At 44.2% G+C, this 24744-nt stretch overlaps 1 protein-coding gene across 6 annotated transcripts in view; it reads left to right on the forward strand.

Moving 5' to 3' along the window:
• Nucleotides 1-24744, forward strand: part of lypd6 (LY6/PLAUR domain containing 6) — a 269673-nt gene that overhangs the window by 154398 nt on the left and 90531 nt on the right. For 5 of the 6 annotated variants that reach the window (XM_078552531.1, XM_078552532.1, XM_078552535.1 and 2 more), the window contains exon 2: nucleotides 3545-3667. In XM_078552531.1, coding sequence (XP_078408657.1) covers nucleotides 3595-3667 — 73 coding nt within the window. In that variant the 5' untranslated portion in view covers nucleotides 3545-3594. The remainder of the gene's footprint in view (nucleotides 1-3544; nucleotides 3668-24744) is intronic. The other variant, XM_078552530.1, reaches the window with a different exon arrangement.

Genomic DNA, 24744 nt, shown 5'->3' on the forward strand with positions numbered 1-24744 from the left:
CTTCCATGGAGTAGCAATCACAGTTGGATTGCCACTCCACTCCTTTTTACTTACTTTGGTTGGGAGCTGCATATTTCTTGCCTGACCTCCTGACTCGGGTCTGGTGAGAAATGTGCAGTGCAGTGGATTTCCGAGGCCTTCAGTTGAGTGTAGCAGGGTTGGACAAAAGGAAGCCATGCCCCCTTTTTACAACTAGCTGCCATAAAGCAGGTAACTTTAAATGTCCCAGCCAGTTTGAGAAACCAAGGGGAAGGTAAGCAAGTGGGTAAGATGGTTGGGGGAGGGAGTGGTGTAGGATGGGATGGGGAATAGGGTGGTTGGTCAAGGGGTGTGGTGAGGTGGTGGGTCAGGGAGGGGCACAGGATGGGAGTGATCAGTTGGGGGGGGCTAGGATGGGTCGGGAGAGTCGGGTAGTGTGTTGGTGTTAGGATGGGATGGGGAGGTCAGATAATGGGTCAGAGGAGTAGAATGGGTTGGGTTGATGGGGTGGTCAGTTAGGAGGGGATTGGGTGGTTAGTTGGGGATGGTTGGGTGGTCAGTCATGGGGGGCCTCAGGTGGTCAGTTGGTGGTTGGGGGGGGGTCGGGTGGTCAGTCAGGGAGGGTAGGATGGACCCACAGGAAGCGGAGTTAGATATTGAGAGGGCGGTGACATCCCTGGTAAAATGGGTCAAGGTCAGGTTGGGTGGTGCCGGTTGGGAGGGGGGTGGTCTTGCGAGCCATGACTCATGATTCTCCTATCTGGCCAGTGAGGAAGCTGGATGGGTCATGGAGAATGACCATTAACTATTGCATATCGAATAGAAATATTCCCACCTGTGCAACCACTGTTGTAGCAGTGGCAGACTTGATTGCGGCTATATCTAGTGGCGCACGGCTTTTCACGCTGCTGGACATTTCTAATGGGTTCTGGTCCATACCGGTTTGGAGGGGGGTTGGGGGGGCAATATATGTTTGCATTTACCTTTAAGGAACAGCAGTATACTTGGATGTCATTGCCCCAGGTCTTCCATAACAGCCCCTCCATTTGTAATTAACCTATGGCCAAGTGCCTAAAGGAGATTAGCCAGCCAATCAGCTCATCCAATATATGGATGACTTACTACCATTAATGGAAAATAAGTAGAAGAATTGCCAGGTCCTAACTCTTTACCCTCTTTACGCTCATTTTTGAGTCTGGCTGGGTACTGTAGGGAATTTTCTAGCTGATACAGCAGCTTCTACTTTACTTCTATTAAAGAAAGGGATAGGTTGGAACTGGGATGGAGAATGTGATGGAGCCTTCGTTATTGGATCAAGTGATATTTCTCATAAGGGTGAGAAAAAAGGAAACTTGGAGGAAATTGCTGTTGGCCATGAAGATGGGGGATGGGGATTGGATACCAAGCAGGTCTCTGGTAGAGAGATTAATGACACCACGTGGACTTATGACTCATGCTTCAATGGGTCATTGCATGCATTGACCATAACAATATCCGAGGGAGCACTGTGTATCAAGTGTGGAACAAATGAAGCTTAGTTGCAGAAGGAGAGAAGTAACCGCACTTCCAAAACAACACCACAATAGGAATGGTTAACTCTTTGAGGGAAGATGGACATGTGTTTTGTTGGAGGAATATTTGGGTTGCGGACCAGAGATCTATTTGTATGAGAAGATTTTTGCGGATGGGTGCAGCGTGTTTGTTAGCCCAGTCGGATTAAACCTCTGAACCTGACCCAAACAACCACTTCCCAGGGAAACAAATCCCAAGGATCAATCATTGCTCACCTTAACTAGAAGACCAGTGAATGGCTTGATCATGGTCCCCACCCATATGGTGATGTATCATGACATTCATCACGAGATAGTCCCTGTCATATTAAACCTCACTGGTATGGGGCTGCTGCAGTTTTGTACATACCCAATCTGTGTAATGAGGTGCAGGGGAATATTGTACAAGCACCAATGAGAAACAGTACTATTATGGGGATATTATCTGTCCGGTCAAGTATAGTACCTATTGTTTTACTCCACTTAAACCTGTTCGATTTGCTGTTCATGAATTAACCAATATGTACTAACATGATTGCAGTCTGTTTTTAATGTTATGGATAACATGAAGGCTGATTTGTGTAAAAATGTTGCCAAATTTGATTATGAATACCCCCTCTCCCAGGACACTTGACCTGCACTTGGAAGGGATATTGATCTTTTTAGGAAACACTATTATTAACTTCAACAGCACAGAGTTAGCAAGTACCATCTGAATTCCGAATCCCTTTGGTCTAAAATTTGGAATTGGATGTCAACATTCATCCCTGGATGTGGTTCACTTCTCGTGCTGGTACAATTGGTAATGGTGGTACACCTACTGATATATAAAAAAAAAAGTGAAAGGCCAGGAAGATTAAAAGATTGATGTTTTGATACACTTGAGCCATTAATGTGTGGAATCATCAAGAGATGGCGTACAAACCTATCAATGACTCTGAAAGGTGCCTGTTAAAGAAGCCCAGCAACCATTTTATTTAGCTGTTTAATAAAAGGTTTATGAAGTATCCACATATGCAAAGAGACACAATTCTGAAAATTATGTCCATGGAGACATAATTCATGAAGCCATCATTTTGTTTTCATATCGATCAAATTGGAGCTTTTGTTTTTAGTCATTTTCTCCAAAAAAAAACAATTAATAAAAAAAAATTTTCTGTTTGCTTTGAGTGTTCTATCAGTCAATAACAGATTTTTTGGTGACTCAGTTATTGTTAGCAACAACAAACCTCTGGAAATTAATACAAATAATTGTGAACATTGAAGACTTTTCAACAATTTGGTTGAAGTAATACAGCTGTATTTGTCTAGCCGGCTGAGGCCAGTGTGCACTGTGTTATTGAACATTCTAAGGAAGACGAGACAGATGCAGGAAGGCTCAAGCATTGAAATGGTTAATCAAAGTCTTCTAAATGAAAACCCTCTTGAGAAAGATCATGATCTATGCAGACTTGCTCTCTGCTGTGTGGAACTTGGCAAAGCCAGTTAGTAACATAGCTGCCATGTCAACTCTCATCCCTTTATCTCAAAGAGATAGATTTACCAACCTGTCCATTAATTCTGCTTCCCCTTGTTCATTGTTGCATTCTTTCAAAATGCATGCTCTTTCCTTGCATTGTATCTGTCATTGTTGGCTTGGGAGTAAAGAAGGGATGAAAAGATTTAAGTTTCATCATTATTTGTTCTCGTACCCTGTCAGTTTCTTTTTTAAGTTACCTTCCTCCATCTGTTGCTCTGAGTGGAGTTTTCTGAGTGATTTTTCTGCCGCTTATGCTGGGGAAATGCAGCATATTGCAGAGCAGCAGCTCGCCACGTACTCACAAGGGCTGAAATCCATCTGGCCTGTGATGAATTCCTGTCGCGTTTCTTGCCGTCAGCTATCTCTTCGTGAGCCAGAGGAGATAAAATTCTGTCTCGCTGTCCCGCTCTGGAGCTGAAACAGTATCTACGGTCCATCAGAATGACTGCGCTGCTTCTAACTGGCCTCTTTTCATTTTGCTGTTCTGTCGATGCAGGAGCTGCCGGCATCTCCTAAGTGGCTCCAGAGGCTTTTACACCACTTCTCATGGGAGAGGATTTATTTCTACCTCCTGGCTGTGAAGAGCAGACAACCATCTCCTATGAAATAAAATCCAGAGGTTAGTAGTAATTTACTCAAGATACATCACTGCTTTGAGATTGGTTTGGCAAATATGCAGATTGTCATGTTTGAATATTGTGGAGATGTCACAGCAGTGCAAGCAATACTAGTTTTTAAGTGTGATGAATTGTAATTATGCCTTCCTAATGTACTGTACAATAATCCCAGTAATTTTGATCAGAAGACACTGGAGGTGGTATAATTGCTTTTTAATTAGCCAGCAAAGGTTTAATTTCTCAGATTCACATGCCTAAGATTAATGGCCTCTTATTTTCCAGACTGAACTAGTAGGTTTCTTGGAAGCGTCTGTGAGTAAGAGGTTTTGATTCCTGGTATTTTGTACTATTAGTTAATCGTATTCTGTGGTACTGTCTTAAACTGCCCTCGTACTGCCACAATTTTAACTGATTAGTGGTTCGAATGATAGTTGACTGTTTAACACATCTACCTATCTACCTTCAACACATCTAACCCTATCTACTCTGTCCAGACCACTCATGATTTTGAATACCTCTATCAAATCTCCTCTCAGCCTTCTCTTACCCAAGGAAGACAGATTGGAGAAGTTGGGACTATCTTCATAACTGAAGTTCCTCCACTTCTGGAAACATTGCTCAGTTTTAAGTTGATGTTTTTTTTAAAAAGTCAGAAGTTTTGTATCAGCTTATGTTGGATGCAGTTGTTGCTCTAAAAAAAAGTGTATGTGATGGGGTAGCATGCAGCAGCACAAGATAGGAGAAGCAAGTTAGATTTGCTGCATGTTGTTGTGACCCTCCTTGGCTGCCTCACTATTCAAAGGTACAGTGGTTTGGTTTTATCCATTTCTTATTCCTGACTCAGAAGGCTGTGAGTCGAAGCTTCACTCTAGAGATTTGGGTGCAAAAATCGAGGCTGGGACTCAAATCCAGTACTGAGGGAGTGCTGCACTGTCAGAGGTGCCATCTTTCAATGAGATTTTAAACTAAGTCTGTCCTCTTAAGGGTCTCATGGCACTATTTCAAAGAAGAACAGAGAAGTTTTTCCTTATGTCTGAGGCAATATTTACCCCTTAACCAACATCATTAAAACAAATTATCTGTTCACTGAATCACAGGGCTGAATTTTCCCTCCGTCAGGGGGGAAGTTGAAGAGCGGGCGCGTACAGGCACACTTCCAATCGGAGGCGCGCCGCCATTTTACATGGGCGGGCCAATTAAGGCCCATCCAGCGTGACATCCGGCGGGAAGCACTGTGCGCTCCCTGTGCGGGTGGGGGGTGATTCCCAAAATCGATAGTGCGCTATTTTGCGCATGCACACGAAAGAGCGTACTCATCTCCGAGGCTAAATGCAGCCTCAGGGAGATCGGCTGTAAATGTAAAAAAGAAAAATAGAAAAATAAAATTTCCCTTACATGTCCCCTCATGAAACAATGTCACATGAGTTGGAACATGTCCATAATTTTTACAAAACCTTTATTAAAATTTTTTAAAGCCTACATGAAACCTCATCCCGCCCGTGGATGAGGTTTTATGTTTTTTCTATTCCCCGCTGGGGCTCCTGGCCTCCTTTAATTACTTAATTGACCCTGTCAATGGCCTCAATTGGCCATTGACAGGTCGGCAGGCCTGCAGCTGATTTTGCTGAGCTCCCGCCTTCCTGAAAATTTAAATGGGGCGCGGTGACGTCGGGAGTCCCCGCCCCCCCCGACGTCACCGCGCATTATTTTACGTGTTGGCGAGCAGGCCCCGCCCCCACTCGCCAACTCGTAAAATTCTGCCCACGGAATTGTTACAGTGCAGAAGGAGGCCATACAGCCCATTGTGTCTGCACCAGCTCTCCGAATGAACAATTCGTCTTCTACCTTCTTTGTATGCTCTTCATTTTCAGATAGCAATCTAATTCCCTTTTGACTGTTTCGATTGAACCTGCCTCCACAACACTCCTCAGGTAGTGCATTCCAGATCTTAACCACTCACTGCCTGAAAAGGTTTTTCCTTATGTCCCTTTTGGTTCTTTTGCCAATTACTTCAAATCTGTGCCCTCTTGATCTCAAACCTTCCACTAGTGGGAACAGTTTCTCCCTATCTACTCTGCCCTGACCCCTCATGATTTTGAATACCTCTATCAAATCTCCTCTCAGCCTTCTCTTCTCCAAGGAAAACAGTCCCAACTTCTCCAACCTGTCTTCATAACTGAAGTTCCTCATTCCTGGAACCATTCTCATGAATCCATTCTTTACTTTCTCCAGTGCCTTCACATCTTTCCTAAAATGTGGCACCCAGAGCTGGGTGCAATACTCCGGCCAAGGCCGAACTAGCGTCTTATACAATTTCAACCTAAGTTCCTTGCTCTTGTACGCTATGCCCCTTCTACTTTCCCTTTTAAACTTTGCTCACAAGTCTGTTGTATGGCACTGTATCAAATGCCTTTTGGAAGTCCATGTGCACCACATCGATCATTTCTGTTACCTCTTCAAGAAGCTCCAGCAAGTTAGTTAAACATGATTTTCCCTAAACAAATATGTGCTGGCTTTCCTTACTTAACCTGCATTTGTCCATGTGACAATGAATTTTGTCCCAAATTATTGCTTCTAGAAGTTTCCCCATCACTGAAGTTAAACTGACCTGAAGTAGTTGCTGGGCTTATCTTTACACCTTTTTTGAACAAGAGTGTAACATTTACAATTCTCCAGTTCTCTGGGACCTCCTGGGACCAGTCTAAGGAAGACCGGAAAATTATGGACCCTGCCTCCACAATTACACTCTTTCTTCCCTCAGTATTCTTGGATGCATCTCATTTGGCCCTGGTGCGTTATCAACTTGAAGTACAGACAGCCTCTCCTAATACCTGTTTCTTAACAAGTTTAAATCCTCCTAAGTGTATTAATTACCTCCTTTCACCATGTCCTGGGTAGCACCTTCTTTGGTAAAGACAGATGCAAAGTATTAATTTAATGTTTCAGTTATTCCCTGCCTCCATGCATAAATCTCCTTTTTGATCCCTAATTGGTCTTACTCCTTTCACTACCCTTTTATTATCTATATGGCTATAGACGACTTTGGGATTCCCTTTTATGTTTGCTGCCAGTCTCTTTCTTTCTTTCTGCTTCTTTTATTTGCTTTTTCACTTGCCTGCTGCACCTTCTATATTCAGCCTTGTTCTCACTATCACATTTGTGGGAGCTGACTATGTGAAAATTTGCCACTGTGTTTCCTACATGATAGCAGTGACTACACTTCAGAAATTCTTAATTGGCTATGAAGTGCTTTTGGACATCCTAAGTTGGTGAAAGACATAATATAAATAAATGTTTTTTTTTAATCCTTCCTTTCCCTAACTCTCTCCGTCTCTCGGAGTCCACCCGCCATCCAAATGGCGTGTTTCCCAGGAATGCATAATTAATGCGTTGGGTTTGGGACAACATGGCGTGAGAAGTTGCCATGGTGGCCAGCAGGTAAAACATCGTTTTACCCACCCGTTCCCGCACTTAGTGCAAATCTGGGACAATTCTGCTCTGAGTAACATGTGAACTCCTGGGTAGGAAGACTGAGAAGTGCAAGTGTCATTTCCACGAGTGAGTTCTTTTCATCTACTTGTACGTTAAACTGGTTAGACTCAAAAGTTTGGTAGGTATAGGTTTAGGTGCTTTTTACTGATGCCTCTTTATTTTAAACTGGAGCAGATTGGCACCTGTGCAGTGGCAACTCCCTACATTTTATATTGCTAAATCCAGCCGCCTTATCCCAAGGGCAAAACCACACGCCTATTTGTTTTGTGGGGAGGGCGGGGTGGGGTGGTGGTGAAGCGAGGTGGTTTTAGGATTCAGCAACTGGAATGAGACTGAGATGCAGTGTGAAATGCAGGAATGGTAAAAGATCCAAAAATGTACTGTAATTTGCATAGGTTTCTCCTGTGTATGGAGGTGAAGTTTCAGCAAGCTAAAGGTTAAATGATAACATTCAGACGGAAGAAGAAAGAGGTGAAAGAGCAAGGAACACATCACATTGCACAGCTGAAAAATTTTGTCAGAGGGTGTTGTCACTGCAGTAAGGCAATTTTAGTTTGGCTCAGTTCCTGAGATGTGCAGCAACATGCCACCCTCAAATCTTCATTCAAACTCTACTTTAACGGCTTATGGGGAAACTGATAAATATCATGTTGGTTTACAACACGCCCTTCAGCTCTGTTTTTATTCAAAATCTCACTGCGAGCACATTTATTATGTCACTGATCATATGTCCACTGCATACAGATACGGTAATTTACCGTGGCAATAATGTTTGTTGCCGATTTTCTCTGAGATGACTGTTTTCAATATTGAATGACTGCTGCACCTCGAATAAAAGACACAGATATCATCCGCTTTGAAGAAATGTTTCCATGCATCCCATCACTTTAAAAGCCTGCTGTTTAATAAGATGCCTGCTGTCGCTTGGAAGATATGAATCTCAGAGGCCATTCAATATTGCCATAAGACCCTGATGATTTATGCCGTGTAACTGGACCACACCAGTGCAAGCTTTGATATTCTGCTTTGTGATAACAAAAGAGCTGTGAAAACAATGAGGATATTTACTATTAGTTGAAATATAGATTGTATTTTCAATGCAGCTTTAATATTTGGCAGCATCAAGAAATCAGTAAGAAAACAGAAATTTAAAAATATTTAAAGTGACAAGGTATTCAATTTGGGATGGTGGGGTAGGCGGTGGGAGGGGAGAAAGACCAATGTGGTTCCTCCCCAATGTCGGAGAGATGATCTGTGAGGAATGACTTGCCACTTGCAATGAGAACATAAACCCAACACAATACCTTCAGATATACACTAATGAAAGAGAGTATGCGAACACTGATTCAGAGGATGTGAAGGGCAGGTTTGGGGCAGACATTTGGTAGCATATCTTTTCACACAAGGTGATTGTGATCAACAGCTGGGAAAGCTTGGCAAAGGGCTGAATTCCAGACTTATTTCAGAAAACACTAGGATCTGTAAAGGGATGATAGCCTCGGTGTTCTTGAAGGATGAGATCAAATGAGCTGAAAAGCCTTAACATGCAAACTTTCCTTCTGTGCCACAATTTCTTCACAGTTATGTTACATGCAAGTGATGTGATGCTGCAGTTTGATTTATTTTGCAACTCATTCTTCTTCTTAGGCAGCCCTTCAGGTTTGAGGATGATTTGCTTCCACACTAAAAATTAGTTCTCTGGTGACTGAAGAGTCCAATGCACGACCTGCAGATAGTGGTGGTGGGTGGGGTGCCCGGGTTGCCACGTGCTCATTACGCTGTCGACGCTTGGCTTCCGCTAGCCCTTGCCAATGAGGCGCGAGGTGTTCAACTCCTCCCCAGATGCTTTCCTTCCACTTTGAGCGGTCGTGAGCCAGGGATTCCCAGATGTCGGTGGGGATGTTGCACTCTTTCAAGGAGGCTTTGAAAGTGTCCTTGAAGCGGTTCCTCTGCCCTCCTGGAGCTTGCTTGTCGTGTCGAAGCTCTGAGTAGAGCACTTGTTTCGGGAGTCTTCATGTCAGGCATGCAGATGATGTGGCCCGTCCAGCGGAGCTGATCTAGCGTGGTCAATGCTTCAATGCTGGGGATGTTGGCCTGAGCGAGAACACTGATGTTGGTGTGCCTTTCCTGCCAATGGATTTGCAGGATCTTGCCAAGGCAGCACTGGTGGTACTTAAGAGTTTGGAGGTGCCAACCCATTCCTTCAAATGTTAGTAAACAAATAGAAGAAATTGGGACTTTTTTTTATTCATTCATTGGATGTGGTTGTCATTGGCAAGGCCAGCATTTATTGTCCATCCCTAATTGCCCTTGAGAAGAGTGTTGAGCTGCCTTCCTGAACCACTGCAGTCCCTGTAATGTTGGTGCACACACAGTAATGTTAGGTAGGGAATTCCAGGTTTTTAACCCAGCGACAATGAAGGAACATTTTCAAATCAGGACGACGTGTGATTTGCAGGGAAAATCAAAAATTGCAGCTGGGACTTCTAGCTTATTCCAGTCACTCATCATATATTAGCTAATATATGATAAGGACTTGGCAGAGGTAAAGTCAGCACTGACCTTGGCTGTGACCAGCATCCTTTAAGACTGATAATGAGATCTCCGCTGTATGCAGCAACTGAATTGAAGGGTACCCCTCAATTTGTTTGTTCTACAGAAACACTCAATGGATGAGCACAGTAAATGAATCTTGTAACAAAGATAAACCAGTCACAGTTAGAGAATACAAGAAGAACTGAGTGGGTATGTACCTTTTGTGGTACTATTCGGAGAATGTCCATGGGTACTCATCAGCTGCTAAAACCCTTGTCACCTATCTCTGTCATCTCTAGACATGGCTATTCAGATGTTTTCTCCTGGCTAGTTTCCCACCTTCCACCATGCTTGAACGTGAGTTCATTCAAAGCTCTGCTGCCCGTATCCTAAATCGCACCCAGTCCTGTTCACCCATCACCTCTGTGCTCGTGAATCTACTGTGGTTCTCATCTGGCAATGTCTCAATTTAAAAATTCATATCTTTGTTTACAAGCCTGTCCATGGCCTCCATCCTCCCCATCCCTGTAATCTCCTAAACCTTGAAACCCTTTAAGATATTTGTCCTCCTCCTCCAATTCTGGCCTCTTCTGTATCCCCAGATTTAATCACTCCACGATACCTTCAGCTGCTTGGGCCCTAAGCTGTGAAATTCCCTCCCTAAATTTTCCTGCCTCTCTCTTCTCTTTAAGATGCTACTTAAAACCTAGCTCTTTGACCAAGCTTTTTGTCATTTGTTCTAAAATATCCTTATGTGGTCTGGTCTCACATTTTGTCTAGTAACATTCCTGTGAAGCACCTTGGGATGTATTGTTATGTTAAAGGTGCTATATAAATGGAATTTGTTGCTATTGTTGTACTTGGCTATCAGTGACAGGGGAGAGGGAAGCCTATGGGTATGTACCTATTGGTGATGGTGCTGAAGAAATTCAATGCATGTTAACATATCAGTGATAGTACTGGACTGAAAAGCTATGCAAAAGAAAGAGCTTGCATTTATACCGCACTATTATATTCTCGGGATGTGCCAAGGTACTTTATATCTTATGGAATGATTTTGAACTGCCTTGATTGTTGTTACGTAGTTAAATGTGGCAGCCAATTGATAGAAATTGACAGCAAGGAACCTGAAAGTGTAAATGAGGTGAATGGCCAGTTGATCTGTTTTTGGTAGTGTAGGTTAAGGGTGGAATGTTAGCTGACACACCAAGAGAAACTCTTGCTCTTATTTTGAGATAGCGTCATGGGATTTTTTTGCATGACCTGAACAGACAGATGGGGGTCTTAGTTTAAGATTTAATCTAAAAGGCGGAACCTCTAATCTTTCACAGTACTGCACTGAAGTGTTAATCTATATCATGTGCTCGTGATGCGGAATGAGACTGTCTCATCTGAGAGTTACCAATTGAACTAAGCTGATGTGGATCATGATAGAGGAGGGACCCAAAGGGTGCATGCTGATCAGTAGTGATACTTCTACAGCTGCCTTTCCTTTTGATCATTATTGCATTAGGCTGAATTATACAGGCCACCCACAGCGGGGAAATAGGCAGATGGGCCTGTAAACTAGGGTGCTGTGCCATAGACAGCATGCCCGCCATCTGACCCCACCGCAGCTTTATGAACGATGGAGGAGACATTGGATGGGTCACCCACCTGTGGTCCAATTGATGCCCTGAATTAAACCGCTGTGGGGAGAGGTCCATGCCAAATGGCCAGCTTGGCAGATTTCGCTACGTGGGCTGGTGGTGGGTGGGCAGGAGCCCCTCCTTAAATGGCCCCTGGGCCCCCCCAAGATGTAATACCACCCAGCTACCCCTCCTCCAATGGCCTTTCAAACCCTGGCTCCAACTCCTCACAGGCCAATTAGCCGTTAAATGGCTGCAGGAGCCATCAGTCTTTGACTTTTAAGTTGGGGAGGGGGTGCAGGGCTACGGTGCCCCATATAATTCAGCCCATTATTCCAGAACTAATAGATAGGCAGTCATGCTGGAAACTAGCTGCTTTCTTTGATCTCACTCCAATATTGTCATAAACTAAAAGCAAACAATTCCAGATAGTGAAAGTTTGAATCAAAGAGTAAATACTGGTACAGAAAATACAGCACGTGTAGAGGGAACAGAGGACTTGGTGTTTCGGGTTGTTTGCCAAAACTAATAGTAAGGACACAGTGATAACCTGATCACTGTAGTAACAGTTTGGATCCAATGTTTGTTCAGTTTTATTTTGTACAGGACAACATCCATGGCTGAATAGTTTCAGAAAACATGCCCATTGTCCATCATGCGCCTAGAAGTTGATACGATTTACACCAGAAAACAAAATAAATTCATCAATTGAAAGCTTCTCCATGCCAGATTACATTTCAAGAAACCAACGTTTACACTCTATCAATGAGTAATGTTGCTTCCAATCTGTTTATTTTTCTCCATGTTAAAGCCAGCAAGAGTGAATGCATTCTCTCCTAGACAGGTCAAAAAGTCAATGGCCGTTTTGCATTTAATCTTATTGAATTGTCAAAGCACTCTCAATAAAAACAAATGAAGTACCACCCAGAGATAGCAACTATTAGGGACAGTTACTTTCAGAAGTACAGTACTTAGTTTGAAGGGAGATCTCGCCTTTGAAATCTGTGTAAGAGTAACATTAACTCCAAAAGGGTTGTTGTCAACATATGAAGGAATGGTGCTTAATTGTTAAATTGCTTGTTAATATATATATTTATGTAATTTTAAGGTGACGATAAATCAGGACTTATCTGAAGTCTGTCTGGTCTCGATGTTTTCCTTTGTTTAATTTTTATTCATTGCGATCTAGTGCATTGAAAGGTGCATATTGAATGGGAATGGAGCTGACCTCCGCTTTGGGTAAATGAGCATTAACAGGGCAGGAAGGGTCTAAGAATGAAAAAACAGTAAAAGTTGGGAAATATGGATACTGGTCTGAATTGGTCTTGTATACCTTAAAATGGAACACCAGTTGTCGTACCACTTTGCTATCCCTGACCATTGACCGGTGTGATCTTTAAAGGGGCCTATTACTGTCTGTCTGAAGGGGTTGCCTAAAAGAAGTGAAGAGCCTCTTTCCCAGGCAAATTAGGGTGCTAATGATGTAGTTAGGATCCCAATAGCAATTTTAAGGGATGCACTGGTGGAGGGTTTGATGGGTATGCTCAGTTCATGTGTACTGATCTTCCAATCTGGAAAGGAAGAAAATATATTTTTTCTTAAAAATTGTTTCTTGCTCCTCCCTGGCTTTGCAAAAATACTGCAGACTGCTGCTGGCCCAACCTCGCTTGGCCTCTACAACGCCTTCCTACTCTTACCTACATTTGTCTTAAAACTACTGGCTCTCATTTCTGGGACCAAAGGGCAGCTGTAAACTGTATTGAGTCGCCCATTGGCATCCACAGCTCAGATTCAAAATCATGGGTGCCTCTTTGCTGCTGGAACAGGCATCCTGTCAGTCAGCCAAAAGTCAAAGTCCATCCCATTGTGTTCACCATCCCTTGTGGACGTGTGGAGTTTACAGCTGTACATTGAGATGTTGTTAGACGTTGTTAAACATAGTTGTTTAAGTGGAGCACAATTGCACCAAACTAACATCCCAATAGGATTCTACGACAAACTAAAGTAGTTTTAAAAAAAACTACATCGTATATTTTTACTCATTATTTAAATGCATTGACATCTGAATCTTAAACTTGGCTGGCAGCTCCCTCAGTCCCAGCAGCGGCAGGGAGGCGTCAGTAACAGCTGCCAGGACTGCAGGTGAGGAGTGGAGCCCAAGGCCTAGGATCCCCGGAGCAGGTAGGTCCGGAGTCTTGGCCTGGGAGGCTTGGGGGAGGTTAGGGACAAGGGCAGAGAGGGGAAGGAGTGGGTAGGAAGGAAGGGGTGCTCTGTCTACGTGGGGGGCTGCTCCATGATCAGCAAAGGGAAGCAACTGAAGAGCAACCTCCCTCTCCTCGCCATTTCAGGTTAAAATTCCGGATTCCCGCTCCCACCCTGCTGCCCTTGCCAAATATATTATGGTGTGGGCAGCATATTATCAGGGTCAATAGGCTTGACAACAAGCTTAATTGACCCTTGGGGCAGAATATTGCGCTTGGGTGGGCATGTGCCCGACCTGAATGATCGTAAAATGACGCACAATATTTCAGGCAGCGTACCCGTCGACAATTAAGCAACCTATTAAGGCTCTTAATCAATTAATTGACTCAAATTTTTCGCTGCTCATCCAAACATTCGGTTGGCGGGCGGGCGTAAAGGCCAAGTGGCCTTTGCATTTTTGGCGAAACCTCATCCAGGGGCAGGGCCAGTGACTAAAACAAAATTTAAAAACTTTTAACACTCATATTCAACATGTCCCTGTTCACGTGACGGAGTCACATAAGGGGACATATTTTCATTATTCTTAATATTTTTATTGTTAAAAATCTTCAACTCCCTGAGGCAGCTCTGTGCCTTCAGGGAACTTTAACCGTGTGCACTTCCGCGCTCGTGCTCCTCCCGCCCCCACCCCAATAATGCACGTTTCATGCTGGCTGGCCATTAGTGGGCCAGCCACCGTGAAATCCCATGTCAGGGCCCAACGTGGGCAGTGGTTGGCTTCGCGACCACTCCTGGGCCAGCCTGACGAGGGCAAAATTCTAACCTTAATTGTTGACTTAAATATGGTGGGCGGGCTGCCAGTTTTGGCACCCGCCTGCCCCTCGTACTATGGGGGTGAGCTCGAGGTGGGCAGGAAGGCGGCGGGATGGGCACCCACCCCATGTTACGTGCTCTCCCACCCCCCCACCGCAGGAAACATGCCCACCGGGGAAAATTCAGTCCCATATGTGTTGAAAGGGTGAATACCAATTAACACTGGGCAAGGAAGCCAGTTTTATGTAGAACTGAAAATTGATTTTGCTGGTTTGGTAGTGTTGCAAGCTGCAGGGTTTGCTTTGTGGGACTGTCGAATTTCAACGTGCCCTGATTGAAATGGAATTTAGTCACTTGAATGTATGATTGACTGTTATTTGCACTTCGCAGTTAACTGACCAATCACAGATATTTTGCCCTGTGGATGTACAGCACTTTGAGGTGTGGTATGTTCGAAAAGCATGATAAAATGAACATGATTTATCATCTCCCTTGACACCCGAGGGGAGTAAACAGGGATAAGAAGTGGAATTCATATTTTGCTACCTGGAAGTCTAAAGAGCAATGAAATATGTGGACAAAGAATTAATGCTGATAACTTCAGATGGCCACGGGGTGGGGCTGAAATGAGCATTCTAATTTAGAACATAGTTAGTTAGCCATGTTTATAAAATACTGTCACACTAATAAGTAGCGTATACAAATGAAATAAAATCCATTTGACTTATTCAATGGTGCAAACTAATCAGTGATATTAGTAACTCATAACCATTTGCCTTGGTAGGTTATGGACTACACCTCCTTTAACATAACTTGTTGGGTTAACTTGTGGTATTTGATTATTTTTTTGGTCACGAGTGACTTGGAACACCCTTAGCTGCAGCCGCAGTGTGTGATTGTGAAGCTCTCGGTACTTGAGATACAATAAGTACCCACTTGTTACAGACACCAAAGGTCAATTTGAGGAATCATGTCATGGACCAAATCAGTCAGCACCAGTCAAATCTACAGTAGATAAATGGAAAGTACAGAGACTTAAAAGTTGTCAACAATTTGAAATGTGTGAGTTACCATTAATTTGGACAGTACTTGTCTGCAAGTCTGCTCGATGTGGCTTATGATTATATAAAGCACTGATATATAGTTAACATCAAAATACACTTGGTATGCTTTTACATATAATTCCATGCAACTTTTTGCAGTTCCACTTATCGTATTCCTTGTTCTCTGTCCCTGAGTATGCATTTTACATGTGCATTCTCAGTGGATTACACCAGCTACTGCTTGCCTTGTTTCAGTATTTTGAGTTGATTTTGATGTGAAAATAGTCACTGGTCATTGTGTTGCTTTTTATTTCTCCCCATTGACTTTCTACCACACAAAGTAAATAAGTGAAAGGAAAATAACAACTGACTGTATGCAAAAACAAAGTGTTGGAAACAAACAGCTGGCCAGGCAGCATTGGTGGAGAGAGGAAAAAGTCAACATTTCGGGTTGATGATTTTTCGTCAGAACTGGATGATGCAGAGGTAAGGAAAAGGGGCCAGGAAAAGAACAAAAGGGAAAGTGTAACATCTCGTACTGATGAAAGGCCATCGACCTGAAACATTGGGTGGAACCCTATAGAGATGACATCTTGGCTACCAGCTGGAGACCCAGCGAGACACCCATGTTGCCTCTTTCCGGGAAGGCCTGCTGCATCTTGTGCCACTCGGGCACTTGAAAGACCAGAGGCAGGCCTTCCCCCAGGATCAAGGACCCTGGGGGATGGAGGTCCATCTCGCCGAGAGCTGCTGGCCAATCAGAAGCTGGCTGCTCTTCTGTACTCAGCAGCGCCACCAGGAAGGTGGTGGCTGCTGCTGCTATGGCATTCACCCGAGGTCTCAGATCGAGGAGGCACCCAGGCACAGGTGAGTGATGGAGAGAAAGGGGTCACAGGAAGGTAGTCGTGGGGCATGGGGTTCGGCAGCAAGGGCAGGGGCTGGCTCCTAGCGGGTCTCCCCACTTCTCGATACCAGGTCTGTCCATCAGGCATCGAATGCCTTTGAACAGTGGACCCCAGGAGTCTGCAAGCAAATACGCACTTGTCGTACTACCTGCATGGCAAGCCCCCTGCCCGCTGAACTAGTGGCAGTGGGATGAGGCCCTTAAATGGGTATTAATTTCCCACTTGAGGGCCTGCTTTGGTGGAGTGGGAAGGCCATACACGAGCCTTCCCACCACAGACTTAATTGCGGTGGAGGCTGGAAGGCAGCAGGGTCCACAACCTTCACCCTCCTGCCTGATTAAATGCCACCCCTCACCAAAATCACCATGGTGGTGGGCACAAACTTCCGCCCATTAACTGAGTGTCTCGCCACAGGTGTGGCCTAACCTGCTGAGTATTTCCTGCATTTTCTGTTTTATGTGCCACAGAGTGGTGGACAGGAGTGATTTAAGTGACAAAACAAATGAAGGTACAGGGCAAAAGTAATTAATATTGAGAAAAGTACAGTATATCCCCATTTTATGTTGTCTCATGACGTGTCATTCCTCTTTAACGTCATGGATATAATAGGCTGGTATGCACACTTAGTGTCGCAACTTCCGCTTTAGCCATTTTGGAGTGAGTGCAAGGAGAAGTGTTCGATCGTACTTGAAGCAAAAGGAATCTTTCCTTAAAATTCTGCAGTTCAGTTTTGTGATGTATTTTTCTTCAAGGGTGAAGTTGAAGCTTGAACTGTTCACTTTGGTGCAGTACAGGGGCAGTTCCCGACTCTGCAAATCCTATTTAATTTTGGATCCCCAGGTGTGCCTGCTGCGGAGCTCTACATCGGGTGAGGCAGAGGGACCATTTTAAAATCAGTGCGAGGCATTTGCTGCAGTCACCTGACTCCGCAGTCTCCTGGCTAATTTTGGGGCTCCAAGTGTGGTCCTTGTTCAACTTTGCAGCAGGTAAGGTAGAGCAGCCATTTTAAAGCTAGTGAGAGCAGCATTTGCTGGAGGCTGCAGGACAGCTGTCCTTGACTCAGGGCTGCCTTTTGGCAAAAATTACAAGGCCCATCAGGAGACGAGGGGAAGCCGGCAGATCCTGACCCTGCAATCTTCTGTTTAATTTTGGAGCTCTGAGTACGATCCTTGTTCAGCTTTTGCATTGGCCGGAGGCAGAGAGGCCATTTTTAAGCCATTTGAGATGGTTTGGGATGTGATTAAGTGCTTCAATCCCTTGGAATCACTCTCTTAAGCAAGTGATGGTGGTGAGTCTGCTGCTAAGGAAACAAGAGAAACTATGACTTTAGCAATGAAATTGGAGGTTTTAAAACACTTTTCAGGCCAAAGAACGAGTAGTTGATATTGGTGATACCATTGTAACGCTGATGATATCAAAGTGTGCAAAGTGTTATACCTTTAAGTGTGAACACAGCAAGTCAGATGAGATCATGGAGAATATGGAAAATCTCTTGACAGTCTGGGTCAAAGGCCAAAACCAGTGCAAGGTGCCTCTTAGTTTAATGGGCATCCAAGCAAAAGCTAAAAGCCTGTATGATGGCTTGCAAATTGAGCAGGGTGAGAGTTCACAGTCAGAAAGTTTCAGTGCTGTTCGTGGATGGTTCAAGTGTTTCAAGAGGTGTTCCTATCTGCTAGTGCCAGTACAGGAATGACTGAGTTCCCTGCCCATTTGAAGAGAACTATTGAAGGTGGCCACTCACCAAAACAAAATCTTTAATGTTGATGAAATGGGGCTTTAGTGGAAGCGCATGCCACAGAGAACATACATCTCCAAAGAGGAGCAGATGGTGCCAAGATTTAAAGCTGTTAAAGATCGCATAACTGTTCTGCTTGGTAGGAACGCAGCAGGAGATCTTGAGTTTGAGCCCTTGGAGGTGTACCAATTTGAAGATATCAAGGGTGTGGAACATCTGTGCATCATTTGGCATTCAAATAAGAAAGCCTAGATGACAGGGGTGCTCTTTCAACAATGGTTCTCTCATGTTTGCAATCCTTGCCTGGAGGGAATATTGCGCCAGAGAAAATCTCGCCTTCAAGATATTGTTCCTCTTGGATCATTGCCCAGGTCATCCTATCAACCTGGATGACTTGTCGGAAAATGTGATGGTGATTTTCTTGCCACCCAACATGACTTTGCTGTTACAGCCTATGGATCAGGGAGCAATAGCAGCACATAAGGCCTTCTACCTATGCTGTACTTTTTCCCCAGTTATTAGAGCAACACATGGTGACAATGTATCAATAGTAAAGGAATTTTGGTGTGCCTACAACATATTCAAGGGTATTGACAATATCACTGATTCATGGGGTGAAGTTACATCGTTGTGGCAGAAAGCATGACCCGAATGTGTCAGCGATCACAGAGGATTTTCTGGTACTGTCCCCAAAGTTCAACGTGGAATCATAACCTTGGCGTGGGAAGTTAGCTTTGATGAAGTTGAGGAGGCTGACATGGTGGAATTGCTTGAGTCTCACAGAGAGGAATTGTCCAATAAAAAGCTGAAGAGAAAAAAAATCAAGCTGGAACGCCACCCCCTCGGATTTTGTCAATGAAATGACTGTCAAGAGCTTTTCAACTGGGAATCTTCACTGAGGATGATCCAAACAGCAGAGTGCCAAAGTGAACAAGACAATCTATCAGCAGAAGAAAACAGTCCTTGGATACGTTTTTCAAGATTGTTGATGACCCTGCCCCTTTGTCCCATTAATTCCATCAGTGTCTAGCCGTGCAACCTACGCTGCCATCAATTCAAAACCAAAATCACTCACTCCAGTTTCAGTCATTAAGTTTACGCATGCAGAAGATGCTTGTGTGCACTGAGTGCGCTCACTCAAAGATATATGAGAAAATGGGCCTTTCACTAAATACCTGGAAAACAAAAGTCCTACTCCAACCAGCTCCCACACCACAACACCTCTCCCCTCCATTAAGATCAATGGCGAGGTCCTGGAAAATGTGGACCATTCTCCATATCTTGCAAGCCTCCTCCTGATGAAGGCAGACATTGACAACAAAATTCATCATCGCCTCCAATGTGCTAACTCAGCCTTCAGCTGACTGAAGATAAGAGCATTTGAGGGCCAGGATCTCAAAGCTGAGACTAAGGTCATCGTTCACTGAGCAGCAGTGGTCCCTGCACTCCCACCTATGCATCTGAGAATTGGACAGCCTGCTGCAAGGACCTCAGACCATCAGCGGTGCCTTTGAAGATTCTCCAAATCCAGTGGCAAGAAAGGTGGTCCAACAGTAGTGTCCCCTCCCAAGCCAACATGTCCAGCATCAAGGAGCTAATCACTCAAAACCACCTCCACTGAAATGCATTAGGATGTCTCAATGCATCCCTGAAGAGGTCAAACATCCCCACCAACCCATGGGAACCCTTGGCTTGAGACTGACCAAAATGGAGAAGATTCATTCAGGAAGGCATCAAACACATCAAGAGAATTCATTGAGAACAAGCAGAGGCAAAGTCAAGGTGTCGGAGAGAGCGCAAAAACTTCCCAACAACTCAACTATCCATATGATAAAAACAAAAAACTGCGGATGCTGGAAATCCAAAACAAAAGCAGAATTACCTGGAAAAACTCAGCAGGTCTGGCAGCATCGGCGGAGAAGAATAAAGTTGACATTTCGAGTCCTCATGACCCTTCAACAGAACTAAGTAAAATTAGAAGGGTCATGAGGACTCGAAACATCAACTTTATTCTTCTCCGCCGATGCTGCCAGACCTGAGTTTTTCCAACTCAACTACCCAACCCAGCAAGCAACATTTGCCCCACATGTGGCAGAGTCTGCAGATTGTGCATTGGGCTTATCAGCTAGCTCAGAACCCATTGAAGCAGAATGGAAGCAGATCATCCTTGAACCCTCATGACTGCCTAAGAAAGAGAGAGAGAGAGAGAGACTGGTTATCTAATTTAAATTTATGCAGTATTTCTTTCACATTTAGTAATCTATTTTATTTTACAAGTTATTTAATTTAGGAATGTACAGCACTATACACATACTATACAGTATTTCAACTTCTGATTTGTTTTTCCAGATGAGAAATGTCCAAAAGAAACTAAATCCAGTTTATACATTGGTTCCTGAGAACCTCTGATTCACAAAGTTGTTGCACTTAAAGCTGCGATTCTAAGGAACGCAACTAGGACTTTAAGTGAGGAATTACTGGATAGAAGGGCAAGATTGTCTCAACCAAGGTGTAAAATGGTTACAGCAGAGGAGGAGGGCAATGTGGAAAATCTGGTAAATACAAGGCTTCGACAGCCCAGGAATGTGGTCAGAGGAGCAGACCACCCAAAACTGATGTGCTGATTGGGGATCCCCACCCCAAGCATCAGTGCTCACCTACACCACCTCCCAATTGTTCTGGTGCATCCACCCTCCATTACCAGCACTTGCAGTTTGAGGGACAGTGCGAGCAATAGTTAAGATCTGAGGTTTTTAGTCAGTGTTAAGGCTGAAAGATTGCCTAGTTAAAAAAAAAATGAGGTGCTATTCTTCAAGCTTGATTGAGCTTCATTGGAACAAGAGGCCACAGACTGAGAGGTCAGAGTGGAGAGTTCAAGGTGACAAGTGACTGGAAACTAAAGGTGCTTGTGGACTGATGAGGGGTGTTTAACAAAGCGATCACAGTCTGTGTTTAGTCTCCCCAGCTGATTATATGTATTTATTTATTCATACAGATTATATAGTCGAAAGACATTAATCGCTTGGAGAGGTATTTGGTGAACTGAGACAGCATTTGCTGTATAATTTTGGATTTTCAATTCTACTTAACATTCAAAATGGCTGCTTGACATATTTGTTTAGATCTATGGCACAGATTTTCCTACAACTGTGCGATGAGCAATATCGACCATAAAGGACAACATAAACCATAGGCGCACCAATCTCACTTGATGACTTACTCCGTAATTTCCTGCCATTTTAAATAGATTCTATCACAGCAAGCATAACCATGAATCAAAACCACTGCAACTAATGGACAATGCACTGATCATACCACTGATGTAATTTAACTTTGAACTGACCAGCAGCACATCAGAAAATGTCTTATCTATTCCAAAGCATGATATGAAATGAGACTGAAAAGTAACAGTTTGTTTAAAAAGGGCTGCCGTATTCTGTGGTTATAACATAGCTGCTCAGCTCATGCAGTTATTGGTGTATGATTTTATGTGGAATCAATCACTTGGGCTGGATGGCTCATTGGACTGCCAAAAGCTGCTGAACTTGTACAGCACTATCACACCAATAGCTGTTTATCCAGGAACTTCCCTTTTATCTTAAACAAAAACAGAAATACCTGGAAAAACTCAGCAGGTCTGGCAGCATCGGCGGAGAAGAGCAAAGTTGAAGTTTCGAGTCCTCATGACCCTTCAACAGAACTATTCCCTTTTATCTTCCCTGATGCCCTGTGTTTGACTAGATGCACATGTTGAAAACACCAGACAATGAGAGATGTAACCTTGGAGATATCTTGTTAAGAAGTTGGTCAGGAGATGGTGATAGTCTGCCCAGTTCCTGTTGGCCCCAGTAATAGCACCTCATGGGGAAGGATAAACCACATTAAAGCTTAAAGAAAAGCTGTTCCCAGTGGCTGAAGCATTGATAACCAGAGGGTGCAGATTTAAGGTGATTGGCAAAAGAACCAGAGGTGACATGAGGAAAAACCTTTTTTAACACAACAAGTAATTAGGATTTGAAACATACTGCCTGAGAGTAGTGAATACAATCCAATAGTAGTTTCAGAAGAGAATTGGATGCAGGGATATGGGGAAAGGAGGGGTGGTGGTGGTTGGTGGGAGTGGAACTAACTGGATGGCTCTTTGAAAGGCCCAGCACAGACTCCATGGACCGAATGGCCTCCTTCTCTGTTGTATTATTCCATCATTCTATGAAACTTCACCGATTATAATTTATTGGAAGGAAAAGGGATTTAAAAAGGAAAGAAGTATAATCTGTTATACAATTACAAATTCAATAACACAGTAATGGCAAACTAAGGGGTACAAAACGGGGAAACCAAGTTGAAAAATCTTTCATTGTTCCATTATTAAGGCACAAACTCATCGGAAATTGTTTGAGGAACTGAGTGGACTGTGATTTTGAGACTTCGGTTAATTAAACTGAAACTTGGCAGGTCTTTATACTTAAAATAAATTAATTATTGTAGGTGAAATGAGTTTTTTTTTAGTTTTTCAAGCAAGCTTTCATGAGGAATGAATTGCAGAGCTGTGATTGACAATGGGAAAGGTGTTGAGGTGAAGTTGAGTAGTCGTATTGAAAGGTGCATGTTCGAAAGGCTTTGTTAGAGGGAGAGCTAATTTGGCAATAATCAAAAGGAGCATATAGTAAATAGACCAGCGATTACTGCTAATTAACTCCTAGCCTCAAGTCTTCAGCTGCTGTAATTAGAAATGTGACGCTTAATTTAGTTTGGTGAATAACTCAGTTTAAGACCATCACTGACCAGCTTCTTAAAGACTTCTCCAGGTTGTACCTCTGATTTTCAAATAAATCAAATAATTAAATAATAAAATATTCCATTTTAAATAATTAAATAGTATTGCGTTGCTTTCTGGAAATTGAATGCCCAATGCCACGATGAAAATTATTTATTAAGCTGTTTGAAACCAAGATGAAAAAACGCTGATTTATTTTTTTGTGCAAACTATTGATTGAATTAAGGGTTGGAATTTTCTGTGTCAGCTGGCATCGGGTGTCATTGGTCGGTGTGAGCGGACAATATGGCGGGAAGACCAAAAATCAGTTTCGCAACGGTGAAACCAGTCTGCAGTCGTCCGCTCTGCCCGTCAGTGGTGCGCTGCATTTCCCACTGCCGCACATCAGGAACTTCGTTGTAATACATCTGCATATCATTATAAGCCCAGCTCGACAGAATCACCCGCCCACACTGGATCATCCGAGCACATCGGCGTTATTGCATGCCAATGTGTTTCACAGCAGCATTTATAAGGCTTGCACCTGGTGAGCTGCACTTCGAGGGGAACGCGGAGGTGAGTGCGCAGTAACGCTGTGCAGCGCTCGCAAGGGTCACCTGTGGGACCTCAAGGTTGAGGCACCGTGCATTCAGGCGAGGGCACAGGCAAGTCACATTTTCCTGGCTGGCTGACAGTGTGGCGCCAGGGCAAGGGTTGCAATGTGATTGATGGTAGGGCACAAGCACGTGGGGGGTTGGGGGATGAAAACGGCCACACGTTAGGGACACCTTGTATAAAGTGAGCAGCTGAGACAGTTCAGGCGCAGTCTACATAAACTAGAGACCTGACTCCAAGCATGTTAATTAGCCCACTCAAGCAACACAGAGGTCTTAAAGTGCCACCAAATGCTCCAGAGCTTTTCACTGCCCCCCCCCGCCCCCCCGGTGCACAGACTGCAAACTAATAAGCATGGACTGCAGAACAATTGGACGACTGTACAATCTCCTTGCGGAAGCTGGCCATGGAGTAGTCGCTGGCAGAGGAGCTCACAGCCCCTTGCAATGTCATCATTCAAGTTTGGACCAGTCTTCCCCAGGGTTCAAGCTAACAGCGCAGCCTTGCAGTGTGGGTTAGGAGAATGCCTGCGCCTGAGCTGAGAGCACAGCATGTGGTGCAATGGGTAAAACTGCTGCCAATCGGTCAGGTGGAGTTGAGCAGAGGTGGGTGAGGTTTCGGGCAGCCATGCAGTGCACTAAACTCTGACCATCCAAGTGGTGGCCAACACTTTCTGGGATGCATTAAGAGGCCTTCAGACTTCCAAGAGTTTCTTAGAACACCCATGCTAACCCACACAACTCTCTTCCATCCTGCAGGAGGAGTACATCAGCAGCATGGAGCCTGGTGACCTAGCTGTAAGCCTCATCTCTTACAGAGAGCAGAGACGAAGGAGAAGAAAGCGACGGAGGCACCTGGCTGGGCAGAGGGAGGGGCAGCTCCCTCAGGATGAAGGGGCGGCCAGGGATCCCTCACATGCAGCTGAAGAGCCACAACGATCCCTCGCTGGTCAGTGCCTAACTAGACCCAGGGCCTATAGATGGGGCTTGTCATTCCTGCAGATGAGTAAGAACCAGTGTCGCCGAAGACTGTGCATGTCTAGGGAACTGGTTGGTCACATATGCTACCTGCTGCATTATTTGGGGGCATGGAGGGCATCCACTGCCAGTGGCCATGAAAGTGACCCCGGCGTTCAATTTTTATGCCAGTGGCTTCTTCCAGGGCTCCACAGGTGACCTCTGTGGGAAATGGCAAGCTTCCACAGACAAAAACATCCATGAGGTCACAGATGCCATCTTTGCAAGGGCACAACTTTGTGCATTTCGCCCAGGATCCGGAAAGTCAGGATGAAAGAGCGATTGGATTTGCCCAGATCTCAAGTTTTCCACAGGTGAAGGGTGCCATTCATGCACTGC

Source organism: Cetorhinus maximus, chromosome 11, assembly GCF_964194155.1.
Source record: "Cetorhinus maximus chromosome 11, sCetMax3.hap1.1, whole genome shotgun sequence".
NCBI lineage: Eukaryota > Metazoa > Chordata > Chondrichthyes > Lamniformes > Cetorhinidae > Cetorhinus > Cetorhinus maximus.